Source organism: Rhodotorula graminis, assembly GCF_001329695.1.
Source record: "Rhodotorula graminis WP1 unplaced genomic scaffold RHOBAscaffold_6, whole genome shotgun sequence".
In the NCBI taxonomy this organism is placed as follows: domain Eukaryota; kingdom Fungi; phylum Basidiomycota; class Microbotryomycetes; order Sporidiobolales; family Sporidiobolaceae; genus Rhodotorula; species Rhodotorula graminis.
Genome location: NW_017264933.1, coordinates 1,008,798 through 1,029,923, shown reverse-complemented (window position 1 = coordinate 1,029,923; position 21,126 = coordinate 1,008,798). Strand labels below are relative to the sequence as shown.

Sequence of the window (21,126 nt, the reverse complement as noted above, 5' to 3'; positions counted from 1 at the left end):
CTCGCTCTCGGTCACCGTGCTGCACATCGTGAGGTTCCGAATACAAGAGAGATAACTCGAGAGCGAGAGGATGCCACGTCTACTCGTCCTTCTCCCGCTTGAGCGCCGCCTTCTCGGACAGCTCGATCTCCTCGGCCGGCGCCGACGAGGCCGGGACGGCGACGGGAACGCGTGCAGCATGGTGGCGCTGAGCGTGTGCTGCCGGCGTCTGGGCCGAGAAGTAGGCTGTGCGCGGAGGGAGAGAGAGAGAAAAGAGTCAGTTCTCGAAAAAGAGGAAGAGGCTCGAGCGAGCGAGGACGCACCGTGGAGCTGGTCGTTGACGGTGCGGATGACCTCGTTCGTGACGCCCTTGGACACGGCGAGCACCGGGCCCGTCATGTTGAGCGTCCACGTGACGTACGCCGCCGTGAACCCGAGGAGAAGGAGCGTGAAGTAGATCGGCGACCGGATGACGGCGACGAACTCGTTCCACCCGAGGACGACGAGGACGCAGTAGATCCAGTACGGGATCTGCGACGTGCTCGACACCATCGAGCGCTTGGCCTCGGTGTAGTAGGCGTCCGTCTCGCGGCGGAACCGGGCCGAGAGCGACGCCTGCGCCTGCGGCGTCAACAGCTGCAGGCTGTCGGCAAAGTCGAACTCGTCGTCGGCGGCCGACGCGGCAGGGTCGACGAGGCTCGACGAGCTTGCGGACGAGGCGAGCTCGAACGCGTTCTTGTCGTCCGACGGCTTGATATGGGCGTACAGCGGGATGAGCTCGAGGACCGAGTCCTTGGCCTTGCGGAAGATGGTGTCGATGTCGTCCTCGGGCTTCCACACGCGCGGCACGCCGTCGGCGTCGTACCGGAACTTGTCCTCGAACACGAGCCGGAGCTTGTTGAGGAGCGCCGCCTCGGCCGTCTGCTCGTCGAGCTTGGAGCGCAGCGCGAGCCACGCCCGTCGGCGCAGGAGCGACAGCGCCGCATCGACCTCGTCCTTGGTGCAGTTGAAGCCTGAGGGCGCGAGAGTGCATGGTCAGGAGGGGCTCGCGAGGACGGGCAAAAAAAAGAGAGGGAGGTTCGAGACGCACTCGTCGCCTTGCGGACGTAGGCCTCCTCGGCCTTGGCGAGCGCCGCCTTGAACGCGCTCAGGACCTTGTCCCACATGTCGGCGCTCGGCGAGTCGAGGGCGAGCTCGACCGTCTCGGCCATCTGGCGCTTGATGTTGCGCTGCAAGGCGACGAGATCGGGTCAGTGCGGCGCGCACGATACCTTCAAGCCTCGAGCACTGTAGAAACAGTGCGCTGAGGCAGAGAGGGAGAGACGAGGCGCACCTCGATGACTGCGACCATCTTGCGCGTCTCCTCCTTGCGCAGCAGCTCGGCGACGCTGTCCATGTCCTCGCCGAGCGCGGCCCGCTCCTCCTCGGCGCTCCACCCGCTCTCCTCGAGCGTGACCCGCTTGGCCTCCTCCTCGAACGTGCGCTCGGCGCGCGCTCGCGCCTCGGCGACAACGCGCGCAAAGTCGTACCCGTCGCCCTTGAGCGCGTCCTCGATCTCGACGCGGTACGCGCGCAGCAGGCCCTTGTGCGCGCTCTTGAGCTGGGTCGCAAACAGGGGCGCGAGCGCGCTGTGCACCTTGGCGACGAGCTCGGCGCGCTGGCGGGCGTACACGGCCGGGTGGTACCGGCTCGCGGCCGTGTCGTACGCGACGAGGGCGGCCTGCTTGGCGTCGAGCATGCGCGAGCCGAGCGTCGAGTCGAGTTGGCCGGCGGGCGGTGCGGGAGGGAACGCCGAGACGAGGGCGGCGAACGTCGAGAAGGCGGCGGCCGCGAGCTCGCCGCAGCGGAACTGGGCGAGGAGCTCCTGCTGCGTCGGCAGGTCGAGGTCCTTGTTCGACACGACGGCGTCCCAGATGGTGCCCATGTAGGTGCTGATGCCGTCGGCCGGGATGCGCTTGTGGTACTTGCTCTGGAACACGGACGACGACGACGACGCCGCCGCGCCTTGGACGTTCGACTTGTTGAACCGTTGGCGGAGCTCGACGACCTGCGCCTCGAACAGCTCGGGCTGGAGGAGCTTGTGCGGGAGCGTAACAAAGTCGAGGTCGAAAAAGTCGTCGATCTTGGAGCTCTCGAGGCCCTCGGGCTTGCTCAGGCCGTCCCACAGGCGGTTCAGGTCGGCCGTCAGGGTCGCGCGGAGGTTGGCGAGAGGCGTGGCGCCGATGTGGTCGCGGATGACGAACAGGAGGAGCGTCTTGTCCTGCGAGCTGCGCGCGAGACGAGGGGTCAGTTCGCCCTCCTCAAACACAAACGAGGCTACCTCGCGCACGCGCACAGGGCATGCACGATCGCCTCGAGACGTTCAAGTGCGGCGACTCACTCGCCTCGGGCCTTGCCCTTCTGCTTTGCCGCGAGGAACAGGCCGAGGTTGACCTCGAAGACGGTTTTGAGGAGGCCCATGTTGGCGCCCTGGTACAGGCCGACCTGGTGCTCCCAGATGTTGACGAGGAGGACCTCGGCGACGGCCATGCTGAAGAGAGCCGACTTGCGCTCAAAGTCCTGCGGACGACGACGGGGCGTAAGGGCGGGCTCGGGAGGAGGACGGCTGAGGGGAGCGAGAGCGCACCTGGTCCTCGCCGCGCTCGCGACCGTCGGTGCCCTCGACGTCCATGACAAGAACGGGCATGTCCTGGCCCTTGGACATCCAGATGCCTGTGGAGAGGCGGGGCAGGTCAGCGAGCGGGCTCTGGGTTCTGGACGGTCGCAGGGCAGGTGAAGAGGAAGGGCCGACGCACCCTTGGTCGTCTGCCTCCTCTCGCTCTCGCTCATGACGTCGAACTTGGTTCCGAACAGGCGGTTGAGGAGCGTGCCTGCGGGCGCCGAGGAGAGAGGTCAGTCGAGGTGGTCGGCTCGTTGTGGGGCAGGTGGACGGGCTCGACGCACTCTTGCCGGTCGACTGCGAGCCAAAGACGGCGACGACGTCGTAGTTGAAGCCGGCGTCGGCGAGCTTCCACCCCTTCATGTGCTCATCGAGGGCCGTGCTGCGGGGCGAGGGGAGTTGGGTGAGCGAGGCGCTCACGAGGGGTACAGGAAGCGGAGGGGCTGGGCTGCTCACGTGAAGCGCTGGTTCTCGTCGACTGCAATGGAGGGGGTATGCGAGAGTCAGTGTCAGGGGTTGAGGGATCGCCTGAGGCGGAGCGTGGGGAGGGACGCGAGGGGGAAGAGGAGGGAGGAGGAGGCGACGCACCGACTTGGAGCTTGGCGTCGAGGCCAGAGCCCTCGGCGTTGGACTGAAGGCCGACTGCTGCACCGGCCGGGGCGTGGTCGTTGTTGCGCAGGTGGTCGGGGAGGTTGGCCTGCGCCTCCGCGAGGAGCGGGTTGCACGCCAGCTCGGCGGGCGGGTTGGCGAGTGCGTCTTGTGCGATGGCGATGCTCTGGTCCATTGCCGTCGTCGGAGCAGCTTGGGCGGCTGTCGAGAGCCTGGCTGCGGTGGGGAAGCGAGAGAGGGAGGAGAGGTTGCCGGATGGTGATGACGAGGAGACACTCGCGCTCTCTGCTCTCAGTTGGTCCGGCTGGGGCCTCGGTCTGCGAGTTGCGTCCTTCGTAGCAGCACCCACCCACCCTGCCGACTTCTCGAGGGCGACAGAGACGAGCTGCCTTCCCCCGCTCCCTCGCCTCGTCCTTTCGACCGCTCCCAGCACCATGTCTTGTACGCACAGCCTCCTGTTCCTCCCCAACAGACCCGCACTGACTCAGTGACCGCCCCGCAGACAACAACATCGGCCTCGCGACCCCTCGTGGCTCGGGCACCTCAGGCCACATCCAGGCCAACCGCTCCTCGTACGTCCTCGTCCTACACCATCTCGGGCACGGCTCCAGCACGCGCACGAGCTAACACTTGCACCCCTTGACAGGATCCGCCCCCGCCAGAACCAGCGCGAGGCTGCCCCAGACTTCAAGAGCTCGTTCGCCCACCGCGCTCCGGACCAGGGCATCCTCGACCACGAGCGCAAGCGCAAGGTCGAAGCCCAGTGCTTCGAGCTCCAGGTTTCGCTCGAGGACGACGGCGTCGCGCCCGACGAGGTCGAGAAGCAGGTCGACGCCCTCCGCCAGCGCCTCCTCGCCGCCGGCGCACCCGCCACCGCCGCGTCGGGCATCAAGGCGCACCAGCGCCACGAGCTCGCCGCTGCCAAGCAGGCCGACGACGAGCGCATGCGCCGCGCGCTCGGCATCCGCGCCGACCACACCGAGGGCGCCGCGTTCGACCGCGACCTCCAGCAGCGCCTCAAGGAGGAGCGCATCGCCGAGCGCGAGCGCGGCCGCGAGGAGCGCGCCCGCATCGAGGCCGACCTGCGCGCCGACCGCGCCAAGGCCCAAGCCGCCCGCGACGCTCGCCCTCCCCCTCCTCCACCTGCCGCTGCCGCTTCTCGCGGCGGGCTCGACGACCGCTCGTACCGCGACCTCGACCGCGGCGCCGGGTCCGGCTCGGCGCCGGGCTCGGCCCGCCTTCCTTACGGCGCGTCGACGTCCCGCGGCCGGTCCCCCTCGCGCGAACACGAGATGCGCCCGCCGCCCCGGCGGTACGACTCGCGCAGCCCCTCGCGCTCGCGCTCCCGGTCGCCGTCGCGCTCGAGGTCGCGCAGCCCGCCGCCGACCCGTCGTCGCGGTCGTTCGCCGTCGAGGTCGCGCTCGCGCTCGCCGTGGAGGAGGGCCGACTCGCGCTCGCGCTCGCGCTCGATGAGCCGCAGCCGCAGCCTGTCGCGCTCGCGCTCGCCGCCTCGCCGCCGCGTCAAGCGCGACGACTCGCGCTCGAGGTCGCGCTCGATGAGCATGAGCCGCAGCCCGAGCCCGCCGAGGCGGCGGGGCGACGACGACGGAGGGCGGAGCGCGAGCCCGCCGAGGCGGCGCAGTGCGAGTCCGCCGGCGCGCAGGGCCCGCGACTGAGGGACACGAGGAGAGGGAGACGCAGGGTGCGTGACGGCGGACTCGAAGGACGGGCGGCGGCGTGTACTGTAGCTCGCGACGGCTGTACTCTCGGTTCCTGAGCTTCTCAGCCTCGAGAGGGACCGAGCGACTCGAGAATGCGACAAAGAGAGGATGCTCGACAATCTTTACAACAAGAGGATGCACGAGAGGGAAAGAGAGAGTCTACGAGCGAGTACTGCGCCATCTACAACCGGATCTCTGCCGGCGCCGCGCTCGCCGCCTGCTCCTCGCCGAGCGCCATCGCCGCTCGCCCCTCGTCACGCTCGGCGGCCTCCTTGCGCTTCTGCTGGTCGATGAGGAAGTCGAGCGCGAACGAGTTGTCCTCGCTCAGGCGCACGACCGACTCCTGGACGTCCTGGAGCCCGCGCTGGACGCCTCGCAGGACGGCGGCAAACTCGCCCTGGTTCTGCCGCAGCGTCTTGCCGTGTGCGGCGAAGAGGGCCGAGAGCCACACGAGGTGGAACTCGACGTGCGGCGACTTGGCGAGCTGAGCGGCGAGGAGGCGCAGGGTGGCGGGGAGGTACGGGGCCGGGAGCTGGCGCGCGAGGAGGGCGATGGCGGAAGGGGGGACGGCCTCGTAGACGGTCTGGAGGAGGGGCCGCTCGTTGAGCTTGAGGGCCATTACGAACGCCTTGAGGTAGTGGCGCTCGTCGCGGAGCGTGTCGAGGATCGACGAGGGCGTAATGTCGACGTCGAGCTCGAACGGGTCGAACGTGAGCGAGTCGTCGAGCGAGTAGATCAAGAGGCCCTCGGTCGACGCGGCGGCCCACGACCGGCCGGTCGGGCTGAAGCGCACGCACTTGGTGCGCGCCTCGGGGCGGTACCGCCGCTTGCTCATGTCGCCGCCTCGCGCACCGGGCAGCGAGCGGTCGAGGCGCTCGTCGAGGTCGCTCGCGTCGCCGCGGTCGTCGATCAACTCGCGCGGGCCGGCCTCGGTCAACTTGCGCGAGTCGAGCGTCTCCTGGGTGCCGTCGAGCGACAGGTTCTGCGAGATGGTGAACCGGCGCAGGAGGACGCCGTCGCGTGCGTCGTACAGGCACACGTGCTTCGAGCTGCCGCCGGCGAGGACGCAGCTGCCGTCGGCCGTGTACGACAGGGACGTGAACGCCTTGGTCGACGAGTTGTTGGCGGCCGTCACGCGGTCGTCGGCCTTGCGCCCGCCCGAGATGTCCTTGCGACCCTCGAGCAACGTGCGCTGCGTGCCGTCGACGACGTTCCAGAACGAGATCTGGCCGTCGAGCGTCGCGACGGCGACCTCCTTGCCGTCGGGCCGGAACGCGAGCGCGAGCGCGTCGGCCTTGAGCTGGAACGGCTCGACAGCCGAGCTGCGCCCGAACGTGTCCCACACGCGGATCGTCTTGTCCCACGACGCCGACACGAGGCGGTCGCCGAGCGGCGAGAAGGCGAGCGCCGACACGGGCGCCTCGTGGCCGGCGAGGACGTCGATGAGCTTGCCCGTCTGCGTCGACCACATGTAGATCTCGAACCCGTCGCCCGAGCCACCGGCGCACACGATCTCGCCCGAGGGGTCGACGGCGAGCGAGTTGAACTGGACCGGTTGCGGCGTCGTGAAGGTGCGGAAGTTGCGGTACCGGATCAGGTCGAACGCGCGCACGGTGCCGTCGAGCGACGCCGAGAAAACGACCTGCCCCTGCTTGGCGAACTCGACGGCCGAGATGGCGCTCGAGTGGTCGTCGAACGTGACGAAGCAGAAGCCGCTCGCAGCGTTCCACAGCTTGACCTTGCCGTCGTCGCCGCCGGTCGCGACCTGCTGGCCGTCGCTCGAGTACGACAGGGCGTTCATGTCGAAGTAGTGACCCTGCTGCTTGAGGACGTACGACTCGGACTGCCACTCCCACACGAGGAGCTGGCCGAGCTTGCTCGCGCCGAACGCGAGCCACTCGCCCGACGGGTTGACCGTGACAGACGTGATCTTCTCCTGCGAGACCGACAGCGTGTGCACGTTGTTGAACGTCGGCATCTCCCAAAGGCCAAAGACGCCGCTCGAGAAGCCGACGATGACGAGGTTGGACGGCGCGTGCCACGTCGTCGAGACGACCTTGGCGCCCGCCTGCATGAAGTAGTGCCGCGCCTCGACGCCCCACCGAGTCGTCGCGATCGTGTTGTCGGGCCCGTTCGACGTCGACGCCTCGGGCGCGACCGCCGTCATGCGCTCGTCGTCGTCCGACTCGTCGTCGCTCGGCTCGTCGTCCTGCTTCTTGCTCCACGTGAAGATGGCGCCGTCGCGAGACACGGTGTAGATCTGCAGTCCCGCAAAGAGTCAGTCTGTGACGCTCAGAGGGATTCGTGAGAGTGAGAGACCGGGAGCGCACCGTCTTGTGGTCCTGGGAGAAGTAGGCGGCGAGGACGGCGTCACGGTGGCCCGAGAACGTCTTTGGTCGGTAGCCCTCGACAGGATAAAGCGTGTACAGCTTGGCCGTCATGTCCTTGGACGTCGTGAGGAAGAACCTGTGACGAGAAGTCCGTCAGGGTCGGACAGGGGTGGACCGGCACGGCGAAAGAGAAAGAGGGGACGCACCTCGAGTCGCTGCTCCACGTGATCGAGAGCACGTCGTCGTAGTGACCGGTATAGGTGCGGTGCAGGACGAACGGGGCAAACTCGCGCGCGAGGTGCGACGGCGTCTGCCACACCTGGATCTGCGAGCCGTGCGTCGCGGCGATGAACCTGCCAGATGCGCACATGTGAGTACGCGCCGCTCAACCGCATCCTGACGCAGAGGAGAGAGAGAGGCGTCGACGCACTTGCCGTCGGGCGAGAACTTGATGTCGCGCACGGGCTTCTTGAAGTTGAAGTGGTGGAGCACGGTCGAGCGCTTGAAGTTGACGAGCACGGCTCGGCCGTCTGCAGGGCAAGGTGTAGACGAGGTCAGCTCTACGGTGCTCTCGAGGGACAGAGAGACTCGGGGTGGGACGGACCTTCGTCGACACTGATGAGGACGGTGGCATCGGGCGAGAGGGCGATGCGGGCGATGTTCTTGCGGTTCTCGAACGACAAGGTGCGCGACTTGTTGCTGTAGGAGGTCGCGAGGGACTGTCAGTCGAGGCTTGAAGGGCTGGAACGCGAGTCCACGGGAGGAGGAGAAGGAGGAGAGGAGGACGGACTTGACGAGGTCAAAGACAGAGACGCGGTTGCCGACGGGCGAGATGACCGAGTTGCCGTCTGGGGTGAAGAGGACATTGCCCTGCTTGTAGACGGTGCCCGCGAGGTTGCTGAAGCGGAAGCCGGACGAGACGGTGCGGAAGGCGGGTGTGGTGGTGCTCGCGACGGCCATGGCGGGTGGTCGGGTCGGCTTGAGAGCTGTGCTGCGGCGTGCACGGGCTCTGTAGCGTGGCTGCTCGAGCTCGAGAGTGGAGCGAGAGGACGAGAGGTCATCGCCTCGCTCTCTCTCTCCAAGCTCACTCCGCCGCAGGCCCGCAACTCGACAGCGCCTCGCACGAGCGACCTGGTCGCGTCTCTACCTCGAGCAGCTAGCTCAACAGGGCACGCCGACCCCGCCACCCGGTCTGCGCGAGCTGTACTCGCTGCACCTCGATCGCCCCACCTTGGTCTTCATCAGCTCGACCCCTCGTCTACGACCCGCACTGCTCGCCCCAGCTTTCGCGACGCACAGCCGTCTCGGTACATGCCTCCTGTCGGCATCCCCGCCGCTTTCTGGCGAGGCGGCACCTCGCGCGGTCTCCTCTTCCGCGCCGAGCACCTCGCCGCCTTCTCGCCCGCCGCCCGCAACCGTATCATCCTCGCCGCACTCGGCTCGCCAGATCCAGACGGCCGCCAAGTCGGCGGTCTCGGCGGCGGCGTCAGCTCGCTCAGCAAAGCCGCCATCGTGAGCGTGCCGGGCGAGGCGCGAGTCGACCAGGCCCGCGTCGGTCCGCTCCCTGGCGTCGCCTGGGCCGACGACGGCGAGCGCGACGGCCAGCAGTGGGACATCGTGTACCGCTTTGCCCAGGTCGGCGTCCGCACGCCCGACCTCGACTGGTCGGCCTCGTGCGGCAACATGTTCGCCGCCGCGTGCCTGTCGTCGCTCGCCCTCGTCCCCTACACGACCCTGTTCGACCGCGCACGCACCTTGCCCAGGCCGGCGTTCGGCGACCCGCTCCTCCTCCCGCTGTCGGTCCTGTCGGCGAGCAACGGCGTCCTCATGCGCGCAAGAGTCCCCGTCGACCCGTACTCGCTCCAGGCGTGGGAGCCCGCACCAGGCGAGGGCGTCGCGATCGCCGGTGTGCCGGGCTGCGACGAGCCGGGGATCGAGGTCGAGATGCCGCTTGAGCAGGGCGAGTCGGGCGCACGCGCACGAGGCGGCCTCGTGACGGGCAACGCGAGGGACGTCGTCCAGCTCGACGACGGCAGCGAGGTGCGTCTGCCTTTCCCTCGTCGACTCGAGCAGCAGAACATGTTTGACTCTTTCAGATCGCCCCACTGCAGGTCACCGTCTCGGTCTTTACCTCGGGCCTGCCCAACATCTTCGTCCCTCTCTCGTCCCTTCTCGCCCTCGACGGCCACTCGTTCCCCGCCGACCTCCTGACCCTCCCTGCCTCGACTCTGTCCTCCTTCCCGACCCTCGCCCCGCTCCTCGAGCGCATCCGCACTACCGCCGCCGCCCACTTCTCCCTCCCCTGCTCGCTCGCGAGCCCCAAGATCACCCTCGTCGCCCCCTTTCCCTCGTCGTCGTCCTCGACCACCTCGACGCCGTCGAACGACGGCTACACGACCTCGTCCGGCCTGCGAGTCGCGCCGCAAGACGCCGACCTGCTCGTGCGCGCCGTCAGCTCGGGCGACTGGCACGCGTCCGTGCCGGGAACGACGCTCGGCGCGCTCAACATCGCCGCCGGTGTCGAGGGCAGCGTCGTGCGCGACGCGATGCGCGCCGGAGCTGGTGCGGGAGCGGCGCTGTCGCTCGGCGAGGGCGGAGCGCGGGACGAGGTGGTCCGGGTCCGGGCGGCGCACGCGGCAGGCGTCACCGAGTCGAGCGTGCGGTTCGACGCCGAGGGGCACGCGCAGAGCGTCGTAATGGTGCGCACGGCGAGGGAGATCATGAGGGGCGAGGTGCTGGTGCCAGAGCGGTTGCTGTACGACGAGTAGAGACGGGGCGAGTTAAGTGCACGGACAGTGTCGTTTCGGCTCTCCAACTCGGTCGCGCGGCTCCTAGCGTCTCGAGAGACCCTTCAGGCTGCGTCTGCACGTCCATACGAGAGCCTGGTCGCTCACTCTCGGCTCTGTGCAAGAGATTCGGATCTGGACCGGATTCCAGCACTGGCGCACCGCCGACGAAAGCTCGACGACGTCCACCACGCCTCGCCCCGCTCCGAGATGGTGCCGCCCTTCCTGTCATCTGCACAGCTCGCCCAGGAGCTCCGCCGAGCAGCCGCTACCGCCTGCGAGCGGCCCTCGCCCGCCGCCGCCGCCTCATCTCGAGTGAAGCCTCGCTTCCTCAACGAGGTGCGTCCCTCTCGCCCTCTGGACGCGTCGCGGTACTGACATACTGCCCACACAGCATGCAGGAGACTCGTCGAGCAGCGATTCGGAGGACCAGGTCGGCTCGGACTCGGACGACGACCACGACGACGCGTCCCTCATCGAGGAGCACTTCCTGCCGCCTCTGAGCGAGGAGGCGACGTGGTGCAAGGCGTTCACCTACGCGCGAGTGCTCTCCAGCATCGGCCAGCAGTTTGCGACCGAGTTCCCGCTGCGCGTCCTCGCCGTCGCGAGCGGCTTCAGCGGTGCGCCCTCTTCGTCGCTCTCTCTCCCTCCCACCCCGAGCTGACCTTCTCGTACGTCCGACAGAGTCCCTCAACGGCGACATCCACACGGTGCGCGCGCTGGACGGCCGCAAGGAGCTCGCCATCTCGCACTCTCGCCTCACGCCCGAGCAGGCTCAAGACGTTGCCGCTTTCCTCGCCCGCCGCGAGCACACCGCGATCGACGCCCTCTCCTCTCTCGCCCTCGACAACGACGACGCCGATGAAACCGTCGCACCTCCCGCACCGGCACCAGCACCGACCTCGCCCTCTCGCCGCGCCCGAACCCGCACCCGCCCCGGCCCCTTGACACCGCCTTCCTCCGCTTTCCCGGGCAGCGCCCCCTTCCCGCCAGGCGCAACGTCGTCCGAGCGCGCCGAGCTCGAGGCCCTCTCGGCGCGCACGTTCGGCGACTCGCTCCTGTCGGGCCTCTCGTCCCTCGCCGCGACGCCGCAGCGCGCGCGCAGCCCGTCGCCGGGCCCGAGCGCCGAGCGCGAGGCGCACGAGGAGCTTCTCGAGTGGTACCAGCATGCCGGGACGGCCGGCGGCCGGCAGGGCACGGCGCAGGTTGGCGACGAGGACGAGCTCGCGAGGGACGGCTGGGCGATCGAGCCGCCGCTCAGTGTCGCGCTCGAAGGCGGGGCGCCCGTGCTGAGGGTACCCGCCGCCGTTGGAGTGAACGAGTTCGCGTTGTACGAGGAGGTCGAGACGGAGGAGGACGAGGAGCTGCGGGCCATGGTCGCTCGAGTCGCCGACGACGAGGCCGAGGCCGAGGCTGCACTGCGCGAGCGCGAGCAGCAGGAGCAGCAGGAGGCGGCGAGGCGACGCAGGGCGCGGCGGGAGCTTGTCGGACGGTAGATCTCTCTCGCGCTCTCTTGGCGCCGGCCGCCATCGTGCAACAGATACTGCACGACCACATCGACGTTGCACCGCTCCAAGAGAGAGAGAGAGAGGCCAGCTCGACCGAAAGATCTGCCGCTCAGGCCCACTTGGGCGTACTGACGCCGCTGCTGCCCGGCGTCCCGACGCTCAGGTCGAGCGCCTGCTGCTGCTCGAGGCGCTTCTTCTCCTTGCGCTTCTGCGCCTGCGCCTTCTTGACGACCTGCTGCGCCTTCTTGCGCTCGGCGAGGACGCGCTCGCGCTCGACCGGGTCGAGCGGCAGCGACGGGTCGTTGGCCTGCGCCGCGAGCTTGGCCGCCTTCTTCTGCTGCTGCGCCGTGTTGACCGCACCGCCGACGCCCGACCCGCCGTCCGACATGACGTCGCCGGCTCGAGCCTTTTTGTGCGGCTGCTGCTGATGCTGAGGCGGGAGAGGAGGACGGGCCGACGCGACCGACATGGCGGGCGAGCCGGCGCGAGACGGCTTGGGCGTGCCGCCGGCTGCGCCACCTGGACCGCGAGCGGCGGCGGCGGCGGAAGCTGCGGCGCCGTGCGCGCCGCCGAGCCGGATCGAGGTCGGGTTCGCGCCGGGCTGCGCCGCGAGCGACGGGTTCGACTGGCGCTCGCGGTACGCCTGGATAAAGGCGAGGCGCGAGAAGCTGTGGCGGGCGGTGCTCGAGTCAGTCGATGCGGCCCGTCGAGGCTGCAGAGGAGGAGGAAGACTGGGACGCACGCAGGTCCCCTCGTCCTCGGCACGCCCTCGTCGCCGACCTTCATGAGCTTCTCGTGCTCCTCGCGCTCGCGCTTGTGGCCCTCCTCGCCGTCGTCGCCGTCGTCGCACTCGCCCGAGCTGCAGAAGCGCTTGCGCTTGGGCGGGCGCAGCGTCGTCGCGCGCAGCATCGAGTTGGCGATGCGCGACGTCTGGATCGAGGGCGACAGGCACAGCGGCGGCATGGTGCGGTTCTGCGAGAGGGCGGCCGGTCAGGTCGGCGCCGAGAGGAGGATGAGAATAGTCGGACGCACGAGGATGACCGACTCAATCTCGAGCGCCTCCTCCTCGGTCCAGCCGACGACGTCGTCCCTGCCCTCGGCGAGCGCCTCGTGCTCGATGCGCCGGCTCTGGATCGCGAGGTCGGTCCATAGGGTTGCCGGGTTGGGCGCGAGCACGATGCGGTACACCTCGGCCTTGCTCGTCGCGGGCGTCTCGCGGGCCTGGCTGAGCGAGAGCGAGAAGGACGAGCTGAGCGACGCGCGCGAGGTCGAGGCGGCCGAGGGCGACTGGCGGTGGTCGTGCACCTCGACGATGAGACAGCCTGTCCGCAAATGATGTCAGCGTGCTCGTCGTGGAGGACAGGCGGTGGCGAGAGGGGACGCACCGTCGTAGTAGACAATGCCGGCGTCGTCAAGGACGTCGAGGAGGTCGGTCGGGAGCTTCTGCTCGCGCACGGCCTCGAGGAAGCACTTCATCGGCGAGTCGTAGCTGAAATTGCCGTGCTGCGTGTGTTTTAGGACGTCAGTGAGCGTCACGACTGGCTGAGAGAGAGACCGGCGAGCGCACCTGGTGCTCAAAACGGAAGTGGGTCGGGTACAGGTGGATGACGAGCGAGGGCGGCGCTCGACGATGCCGCTTGAGGACCTGGCGCGTAAAGCGCGTCACGTTGTAGGTAGCGCCAGTCGACATGTGGGCGGAGGGGAAGGCGGGGCGAGGTGGAGCGGGAGGAGGTGCGAAGGGAGGCTAGTGGCGATCTGTGGGTTCAAAGACAGTCAGTTGGGCGTGCTCAATAGGTCCACAGACTGTACGGGCCATCTACTGGCGCGTCGTCGCGCCTCGACGGCCTCATCAGTGGGTCCGGAGGAGGAGGGGGAGATGGAAGGTCGGCGGCTCACCTGGTCGAAGGAAGACGCGTTCAGGCGGTCGTAGAAGACAGCCAGAGCAGGTGGCAGCGCTCTCTGATCCGCTCTGGGTGGGAGCGCAGCAGCGAGAGTGGGCGAGAGGCGACCTCCCTCCTCGTCCTCCCCCGCAACCACTGCTCGGGCCCACAGCAGTGTGAGCCCGCCTTGCTCGGCATGGCTATCATCAGCAAGCTCTTCTCGTGCCGTGCGCCCTCTCCCGCCCACCCAGGGTGCGCATCAACGCCCTCTCTCTCTACTCCCCTCTTCCTCCCTCGCTCGAACGAGTCGAGCTGTGCGTCCAGCACAGCCCAGAGGCGCCTCCCTGACCAGCCCGTCCATCCACAGCTCGACTCTCGACCTTCTCGATCCGCAAGCGCGCCCTGCAACCCGGTCCCCGCCTCCCAGGGAGCTCATCCTCGAGCTCGCTGTCGACGGCGCTGTGGACGGCGAAGGGGATCCGGGTCGAGCACAGGGAGAGGGAGGGCGTCGCGTGGTGGATCGAGCGTGCGAGCGAGGGGAGGCTCTGAGCGCGAGGAGGTCTGGCGGAGACGAGGTTCGAGCACTTCCGGTCGTACTCGCAGGAGGTGCTGCAACGCGCAGCTTTCATCGAGAACGCTCCGCACGCCACAGAGAGAGAGGTATGACTAGTGTGATACAACAAGAGAACGTCGCTACGACCCGCTCGGCCGCCACCTCCTCCTTCTCGACCAGCCCGGCTCAGATCCGGTCTTGCGTCCACGCAAAGTCGTCGAACAGCGTCTGCGAGGTTACGGCGAGTCAGTCTGCGATCGTGAGAGAGGAGAGGCGGCGGGAGAGAGGACGCACCGTCGGACGGAACGGCCAGGCGTCGAACACGTCGGCGAGAATGACCCACTCGTGCATCTGCAGGTGCGACACGGCCTTGTCGACCTTGTCGGCGCCGACACCGAGCTCGATGAGCTTGGGCACGAGGTTGCCGGCGCCGGGCGAGATCGAGCTGCGCGGGCGAGGACGAACGCGTCAGTGAGGGGGGCGGGAGGTGGGTCGAGGAGGGGGAGCGAGAGGGGGACGCACGCAAAAGCCTTGTGCCACGGCGTCGCCTTGGCGACAAACATGTGGCGCGTGACAAACTCGAGCGCGTCGTAGTTCTTGACGAGCGCCTTGGGCCTCGGCGTCACCTTGATGGGCGTCACGACGGCGACGTCGCCGCGCGGCCGGTGGAAGTGCATCGTCGCCGGCTGGAGGCCCGACAGGGTCGGCGTGCGCTCGATGACGGCGAGCGAGTTGAGCAGGACGGCGAGCTTGTGGTAGTCGCTGTCGCCCGGCTTGGCGAGGATCTTCTGCTCGAGGAAGGAGAGAGGGTGTCAGTGCGTGGCACGGGTACGAGGGGACGAGAGGAGAGGTGCGGGACGGACCTTCCACAGCGCCTCGGGTCCGAGGAAGCCCATCTGCATGCGCCCCTTCTGGAAGTACCACATCTGGCCTGCGATGGCCGACACGAGCTGGACGAAGAGCTGCTGCCCGTACGACGAGCTCGGGAGCTGTGCCGCGAAGAACAGCTTCGGGTGCACTGTGGGCCACGAGTCGTCAGTTCACGCCGGCGAGGAAGAGGGAGGGCAGGAGGGAGAGGTTGGGCGCACCCGAGTCCTCCCACGGCACGGTCGGGACGTCCTCGAAGAAGCCCTTCTCCTCGACGTCCGTGTACGCCTCCCACCGGAACGGGTCCTCGAGGATGTGCTCGTACCGGCCTGGGTACCGCTCCTTCAAGACCTGCGGTGGCGGAAGGGCTGAGGGTCAGTCGAGGAACGAAGGTGAGGTTCAGAGGAGGAACGAGGCCGGCGCACATTCAGTTGGGGCAGGTACCGGTACGCGTCCTCGACGGCGATTGACCGCTTGACGTTGGGCAGCTCGAGGAACGCGCGCGTCAAGCCTCCTGGTCCTGTGAGCGAGAGAAGGAGTTGTGAGCCGCCGCAGGCAGGGAGGTCGAAAGAGGGAGAGGTCGAGCGCACCTGCGTACGCCTCGACAACCGTGACGCCGTCCATCTGGTCGACTCCCCACGCCTTGACGACCGCCCGCGCGCTCGCCTCGTTGACGAGCGACGACCTGCCCCGAACGGCCGGGGTCATCGTGAGGCCCGTGAAGAGCTCGGTCCGGGGCGTGCCGACGGCGAGTGGGCGTGGCTTGCTGAGCGTCTTGACCTGCTTGCTCGTTGGGGTCTTGCGCGCGGTCCGTGGGACGCTGACGAGGCGAGAGGCGGACGAGGCGAAGGTGCGGCGCGAGGTCGAGGGGAGGGCGCACGCGGCGCAGGCGACGAGCTGCGAGGTGGACGCGCGCAGAGACTGCATGATGGGCGGTGCTACTCGAGCTCGAGCGAAGGCGGAGCGAGCGAGTGGGGCGACGGAGGAGGCGAGCTTCTCCTCGGAGGAGGGACGAGGAGAAGCTGATGAGACGCAACTCGCTGCCTTGCACCTGAGCCTGCAAACGCATGCTGGCCACACTCGCACGCACTCTCAGGAGCGTCTGCGCCAAGCCCAGCTCTCGCCCGCCTCGTCTCGCTTTCCTCGCCTCGCACGGACACCGCTCTGCACAACTCGACCTCGCAAGCGCCGAGCATCTGGTGGTACAACACGCGCGTTCCTCCTGCTACGCCTCCCTCCGTCGTTTCCGCCGCCCATGGAGCGCCCCGCCGACGTGCAACAGCCCGACCGCCGCTGCCACAGCGAGCGCGGCCTGCGTCTGACGCGCCGTAGACGACGTCGCTGGCTCGCCGGCGGCACCGTGGCCCGTGCGAGGTGACGCAGCGACTGCCGCACGTCGAGCGCGCCTCGGCGCAGCGCGCGGCGAGCGCCTCAGTCCCACCGTCGCCGCCTGGTCCTGCCGCCGCTCGTCGACCTCGCCGTCCTCCTCCTCCTCGATCGCCCCGCCCTGCGCCGCCTCGCCGGCCCCGCTCAGCTCGACCTGGCTGACGGCGCCAAAGAAGTCGGTGAGGAGCGTCTGGTCGAGCGGGCGCGGGAAGAGGTCGCTCCGCACGCCGGGCGTCGAGCGGATCACCTCGTGCGAGAACGTGTCGAACTGCGCATGTGCGACGGTGGGTCAGGTGGGAGGTCAGAAGAGAGGAAGGTGGACGCAGGGAGAAGGGGACGCACGAGGTTCTGCATGGGGATTTGCGACGTCTTGTTGATCGACTCGAGGAACGTGAGGACGTGGTGCGTGTAGCGGTCCGTGACGGCGACGCCGATGTCGTTGTCGGCATGATGCTGCGAGCATTGAGAGAGGAGAGGGTGAGCGACGGCGCGGCGCACGAGGAGAGGAGAGGTGCAGACGGACCGAGTACGAGTTCTGGTCCTTCTCGCTCGAGCCCGTCGCGAGGATGTTGGGCGAGTAGAACTTGCTGTACAGCGTGTTGGCCTGGCACGTGTCGACCATGAAGAAGATCTCGTTGTACCTGTCGGGCACCGTGCGTCAGGACGAGGGTCTCCTCAGGGCGAGAGAGAGAGAGAGGGGGCGCACCGCTTCTTGGCCCACATGCCGGCGAACGCGTCGGCAATGTCGAACGCCGAGATCTCCTCGTTGTCCTGGAACTTGAGGAACTCGTCGCCGCCGTGGCCGGTCATGTAGACGAAGATGTTGCTGCGCGAGTCGGTCAGGAGGCGCTTGGACGCCGGCGTCGACTCGGGGAGGCGGCCTGCGCGACGAGGGCAAAGGTCAGGGGCGCTCGTAGACGAGCTCGCGAGGCAGAGAGCCGCAGACGGACCCGAGAGGAGGCGGAGAAAGGCCTCGACCGTGACCTCCTCGCCCTTGTAGTCGACCTCGATCTTTTCACCGTACAGGTCGACTTTGCGGTCGGCGTTCGAGTAGACGGTGCCGGCGAACGGGTTGCGCGGGTTGCACGCGACGTCGTCGGCGAGCATGAGGATGATCTGCGAGTCGGGGATGCCGAGGCGCTTGACGGTGCGGTACCTGCAGTGCGCGAGGGGTCAGTGCTACCGAGGGAGACGGGTTCTCTCGAGGGAAACGGGGAGACGGACATGGCGAGGGTGTTGGCGATGTGCTGTCGTGGTCGAAGCGAGGCAAGGTCAGCTCGTTGCGGCGAGAGAGGACCGGAGAGAGGCAGTGCCGAGGACGGACCCTGTAGTTGAACCAGAAGCGCGACTGCAAGGGGCAACTGGGTGAGCACGGGGAGGCTCTGAAGGAGTAAAGGAGAGGACGCACGGTGCACACGAGGACGGCCCAGTTGTTGGTGAACGAGGTGGACGCGACGGGGGTTGACGAGGAGGAGGACGAGGCGGCGACGAGGGCCGACGCGAGGAGCAAAAGCGCTGCGGCCCAGCCGGGTACGAGCATGCTCTACGAGGCTAGACGCTCGGAGCAGGAGCTGGTCGGTGCGAGGGCGAGGAGGACAACGAGGACGAGGAGCCGACCTTGGCTCTCTGTCGCTCGCCCCCACTTGCTCGCCGTCGCCACTCTCGAGACGCGCCGTGCACCACCTTGCACACACTCGGTGCACCTCGTCAACAACCGCCGAGCCTCACCCAAGTCGCCCGCTCGCCCCTCGTCTCGCCCTCTCGTCCCCGCCCCGCCGCACATCATCGCCCGCCCACCTCGCACCACCCGCAGCCCCAGAGCACACCCAGCACCGCCCAGTTAGGCTCACGACAGCCTCGACCACCCTCGAGAGCCGGCCCTCGCCCGCCTCGATGCAGACGGCGCCACCGCACGCGCACTCTCCCCACCCGGCCTCGCGCTCGGTGGGGGCACCTCCTCCTCTCGCCTCGCACCTCGACCACGCAGCCAAGAAGGCCGCAAAAGGTGCGCACCCGTCCACCAGCTCATGGGCCGCGCAGAGCGACCGATCACTGACTCGCTCTCTCGCACCCTCCCCCTCCCCATCCACCGCGTGACTCGCCGCACGTCGTTCGTTCGCCTCGCGCTCTCGCCGCAGCCAAGGACCTGTCGCACGTCCCGTGCAAGTTCTTCAAGGCCAACAGCTGCACCGCCGGCAAGGCCTGCCCCTTCTCGCACGACGTGGGCACCCCGGGCGTCAGCAAGCCCGTCTGCCAGTGGTTCGCCAAGGGCAACTGCAAGTTCGGCCACAAGTGCGCCCTCGCCCACGTCCTCCCCGGTCAGCCCCTCAGCTGGGACCGCAAGAACAAGCGCGCCGCCCAGCAGGCCCTCCGCGACGCCCAGGCGACCGCCGACTCGACCGGGCTCGTCACCGCCACCCACGCCACGGCCCAGAGCTCGCGCCCAAACGGCGGCGACACCAACGGGCTCGTCCAGACCCTGCGCCAGTCGGTCGACATCGGCAACGGCAACGGCGGCGCGGCGGCGAGGGCCGGCGAGTACGCCCGGTACCAGCACGCGGCCCAGCAGCAGTACGCCGCCAACGGCGCGGGCAATCCCGAGGCCGTGTTCGGCTCGCCCGGCAGCAGCGTCGGGCAGCGTCTCTCGCCCGCGTCGCCGCCCCTCCAGCATCGCTCGATCCCGCCTCAGCACCTCCAGCACGACGCGCCGCACGCGCCCCTCAGCTTCGCCACCCTCGCGCACGGCCCGACCGCCGCCTTCGTCGCCCCGTCGCCGTCCGGCCTGTCGCACCACTTTGGCGGCACGTCGCCCAACGGCCGGTCGTCGGTCGCGGCGCACGCCATGCTGTCCGAGCAGGCGCGCCGCCTGTCGAGCACGAGCGAGTCGCTGTCGCCGCCGCGCATGCCGCAGCACCTCTCGCACACGCGCGTCAGCTTCACCGGCGGCACCTCGCCCGGCCCGCCGCCCTCGCCGCCTCTCGCGGTCCCGGTCGCGCAGGCGGGCGCAGGCGGCGGCGGCGGCGGCGGCGGGCCCTCGATCTTCGGCACGTCGCCGTTCTCGGGCTCGCGTGGCCTGTTCATCCCGAGCTCGTACGACAGCAACGAGGACGGCTCGGGCGGGTTCCCGCGGTCGCCGCCCGTGCGTGCGAGCATGCTCGGCGACCACCTGCAGCGGCCCTCGTCGGGCATGATGACGCTCGGCGCGCCGTGGCAGGACGCCGTCGCCGTCGTCGACGACGAGTCCGGCACCGGCGACGACGCCAACGCCGAGGAGTTTGACGAGGGCTTCCTCCCGTCGAGCCTGAACGAGCTCCTCACGGACGAGGAGTTCACGCGGCGCACCCGGCGTGCGGCCAACCACGCCGGCCCGTCGAGCCTGTCGAGCACGAGCCCGATGCCCCAGTCGTTCGACCCGTTCCTCAACAGCAAGTCGGTCCCGGCCGAGCTCCTCCTCGCGGCGGGCAAGCCGTCGCTCGCCTCGCCGCCGTCGGCCGTCCTCCTCCCGCACCCGTCCATCGGCGCCAGGTCGGCGTCGCACACGGCCGCGACCTCGTTCGGCCTCCTGAGCTCGAGCGTCGAGGGCCACAACCCGTCGGCGACGCCGTATCAGCCGGGTCCTCCCGGCGGCCCGAGCAACGGCGGCGCCGGGCGCGGATCGCTCCTCGCACAGAGCCGCACGCGCGAGGCGACCGTCGTGCTCGACTCGTCGACGGGCACGCCGCCTCCCGTCGCGACGCCGCCGACGTCGTCGCTCCTCGGCGCGGCGCTGAGCGGGTACCCGCCGGCCTCGGCGTCGGCCGCCTCGGGCATCTACTCGGCGTCGTACTCGGACACGGCCGGCTTCCACCACCGCCCGTCCTCGTTCGCCGCAGCTGCGGCAGCAGGAGGAGCCGGCTCGGGCTCGGCCGCAGGCGCCGTGTCCGTCGCGGGCCACCCTCTTCCGCCGCGGTACCCGCAGACGGGCCTGTCTCCCGGCACCAACGCGTCGCTCGCCCTGCCCGGCTCGTCGCTCCCCGGCGGCCTCGCTGCAGGGCTCAGCAGGCTGCACCTCGTCCCGCCGTCGCACACGGGCGAGACGCCGCCCTCGAGCAGCTACGCCGCCGCCGCCGCGTCGCCGCCCGGCTCGGGCTCGGGCGCGGGCTCGTTCGGCCGGCGCGCCACGTCGAGCAGCTTTGTCGGGAGCCCGCTCGCGCAGCACGAGTCGGCGCTGCGGCTCGGCGTCCCGGGCTCGATCGGTCGCGCGGGCGCAGGCGGCGGCAGCGGCGCCGCGACACCCGAGCCGCAGAGCGCTGCTACCGAGCGGCCTCCGCGAGGGCAGGGGCTTGCACGCGGGCTCGGCGGAGCGAGCGGGAACGGGGCAGGGAGCGCAGAGGGGAGCGCAGAGGAGGACGACGGCCTCGAGGGCGGCGAGGTCGAGGACATCCAGTTCGAAATGGAGGTGGCGTGAGCCGCTCCTGTGCCTGTATCTTGTCGCATCTGTCCCTCCCCTTGCTCGCCTCGCCGCCCCCTCCCACCCCTCGCCGTCGTCGTCGTCGTTCCCGACCTTTGGTCGTCCCCCTTCAAAAGCGCCTCTCGCAGCCGTCTTCTCCTTAGTTCTTCCTTAGTGCGCAATGCAAAGACCTTATGGACTCGCAGGACGCGCGCTCGGAGCCTCGCAGAGAGCGAGTCGAGCTTGCGCACCTCAGCGCGCCGGCGCCTCGCCGCTCTCTCACCCTCACCGCACGCAGTCACCGCTTGACTTGGCCTGCGATGGCGCGCACTCTGCGCGTAGGTTGTGTGCAGCTATCCCCGTGCTTCAAGGACCCGGCTAGCTCGCGCCGACGAGCACAAGCGCTCATCAATTCGTGC

The 21,126-nt window shown here is 69.1% G+C and overlaps 8 protein-coding genes across 8 annotated transcripts; 3 read left to right on the top strand and 5 right to left on the bottom strand.

Annotated features, from left to right (window-relative positions):
• Positions 1 to 18: 18 nt before the first annotated feature.
• On the bottom strand, positions 19 to 3,422 carry RHOBADRAFT_48443 (uncharacterized protein; the record flags this gene model as incomplete). The annotated part of the gene is made up of 10 exons (XM_018415138.1): positions 19 to 225; positions 303 to 992; positions 1,070 to 1,208; positions 1,313 to 2,246; positions 2,360 to 2,538; positions 2,606 to 2,691; positions 2,775 to 2,849; positions 2,923 to 3,020; positions 3,095 to 3,116; positions 3,227 to 3,422. The coding sequence occupies 10 exons, from the start codon at positions 3,420 to 3,422 to the stop codon at positions 80 to 82; spliced, it is 2,565 nt and encodes an 854-aa protein (XP_018271504.1). The 3' UTR covers positions 19 to 79.
• A 329-nt stretch (positions 3,423 to 3,751) lies between these two features.
• On the top strand, positions 3,752 to 4,305 carry RHOBADRAFT_5577 (uncharacterized protein; the record flags this gene model as incomplete). The annotated part of the gene is made up of 2 exons (XM_018418005.1): positions 3,752 to 3,819; positions 3,894 to 4,305. Coding segments are annotated over 2 exons (480 nt in total), but the record flags the coding sequence as incomplete, so codon positions are not given.
• Positions 4,306 to 5,149: 844 nt separating this feature from the next.
• RHOBADRAFT_53428 (uncharacterized protein) lies at positions 5,150 to 8,258 on the bottom strand (the record flags this gene model as incomplete). Its single annotated transcript, XM_018416833.1, has 6 exons — positions 5,150 to 7,228; positions 7,299 to 7,434; positions 7,505 to 7,651; positions 7,729 to 7,828; positions 7,903 to 7,997; positions 8,089 to 8,258. The coding sequence occupies 6 exons, from the start codon at positions 8,256 to 8,258 to the stop codon at positions 5,150 to 5,152; spliced, it is 2,727 nt and encodes a 908-aa protein (XP_018271502.1).
• Positions 8,259 to 8,609: 351 nt separating this feature from the next.
• On the top strand, positions 8,610 to 11,646 carry RHOBADRAFT_53427 (uncharacterized protein; the record flags this gene model as incomplete). The annotated part of the gene is made up of 5 exons (XM_018416832.1): positions 8,610 to 9,338; positions 9,410 to 9,997; positions 10,325 to 10,423; positions 10,479 to 10,704; positions 10,769 to 11,646. 5 exons carry the CDS (start codon positions 8,610 to 8,612, stop codon positions 11,578 to 11,580), a joined length of 2,454 nt encoding a protein of 817 aa, XP_018271501.1. The 3' UTR covers positions 11,581 to 11,646.
• RHOBADRAFT_53426 (uncharacterized protein) lies at positions 11,625 to 13,282 on the bottom strand (the record flags this gene model as incomplete). The annotated part of the gene is made up of 5 exons (XM_018416831.1): positions 11,625 to 12,260; positions 12,335 to 12,564; positions 12,625 to 12,914; positions 12,978 to 13,095; positions 13,160 to 13,282. 5 exons carry the CDS (start codon positions 13,280 to 13,282, stop codon positions 11,702 to 11,704), a joined length of 1,320 nt encoding a protein of 439 aa, XP_018271500.1. The 3' UTR covers positions 11,625 to 11,701.
• Positions 13,283 to 14,211: 929 nt separating this feature from the next.
• Positions 14,212 to 15,819, bottom strand: RHOBADRAFT_43955 (uncharacterized protein; the record flags this gene model as incomplete). Its single annotated transcript, XM_018414325.1, has 7 exons — positions 14,212 to 14,253; positions 14,320 to 14,470; positions 14,548 to 14,813; positions 14,889 to 15,043; positions 15,114 to 15,243; positions 15,318 to 15,412; positions 15,483 to 15,819. 7 exons carry the CDS (start codon positions 15,817 to 15,819, stop codon positions 14,212 to 14,214), a joined length of 1,176 nt encoding a protein of 391 aa, XP_018271499.1.
• Positions 15,820 to 16,101: 282 nt separating this feature from the next.
• RHOBADRAFT_53424 (uncharacterized protein) lies at positions 16,102 to 17,818 on the bottom strand (the record flags this gene model as incomplete). The annotated part of the gene is made up of 8 exons (XM_018416830.1): positions 16,102 to 16,546; positions 16,621 to 16,731; positions 16,802 to 16,919; positions 16,985 to 17,159; positions 17,229 to 17,434; positions 17,503 to 17,525; positions 17,603 to 17,626; positions 17,687 to 17,818. The coding sequence occupies 8 exons, from the start codon at positions 17,816 to 17,818 to the stop codon at positions 16,118 to 16,120; spliced, it is 1,218 nt and encodes a 405-aa protein (XP_018271498.1). The 3' UTR covers positions 16,102 to 16,117.
• Positions 17,819 to 18,171: 353 nt separating this feature from the next.
• Positions 18,172 to 20,910, top strand: RHOBADRAFT_53423 (uncharacterized protein; the record flags this gene model as incomplete). Its single annotated transcript, XM_018416829.1, has 2 exons — positions 18,172 to 18,283; positions 18,417 to 20,910. The coding sequence occupies 2 exons, from the start codon at positions 18,172 to 18,174 to the stop codon at positions 20,723 to 20,725; spliced, it is 2,421 nt and encodes an 806-aa protein (XP_018271497.1). The 3' UTR covers positions 20,726 to 20,910.
• Positions 20,911 to 21,126: the final 216 nt, after the last annotated feature.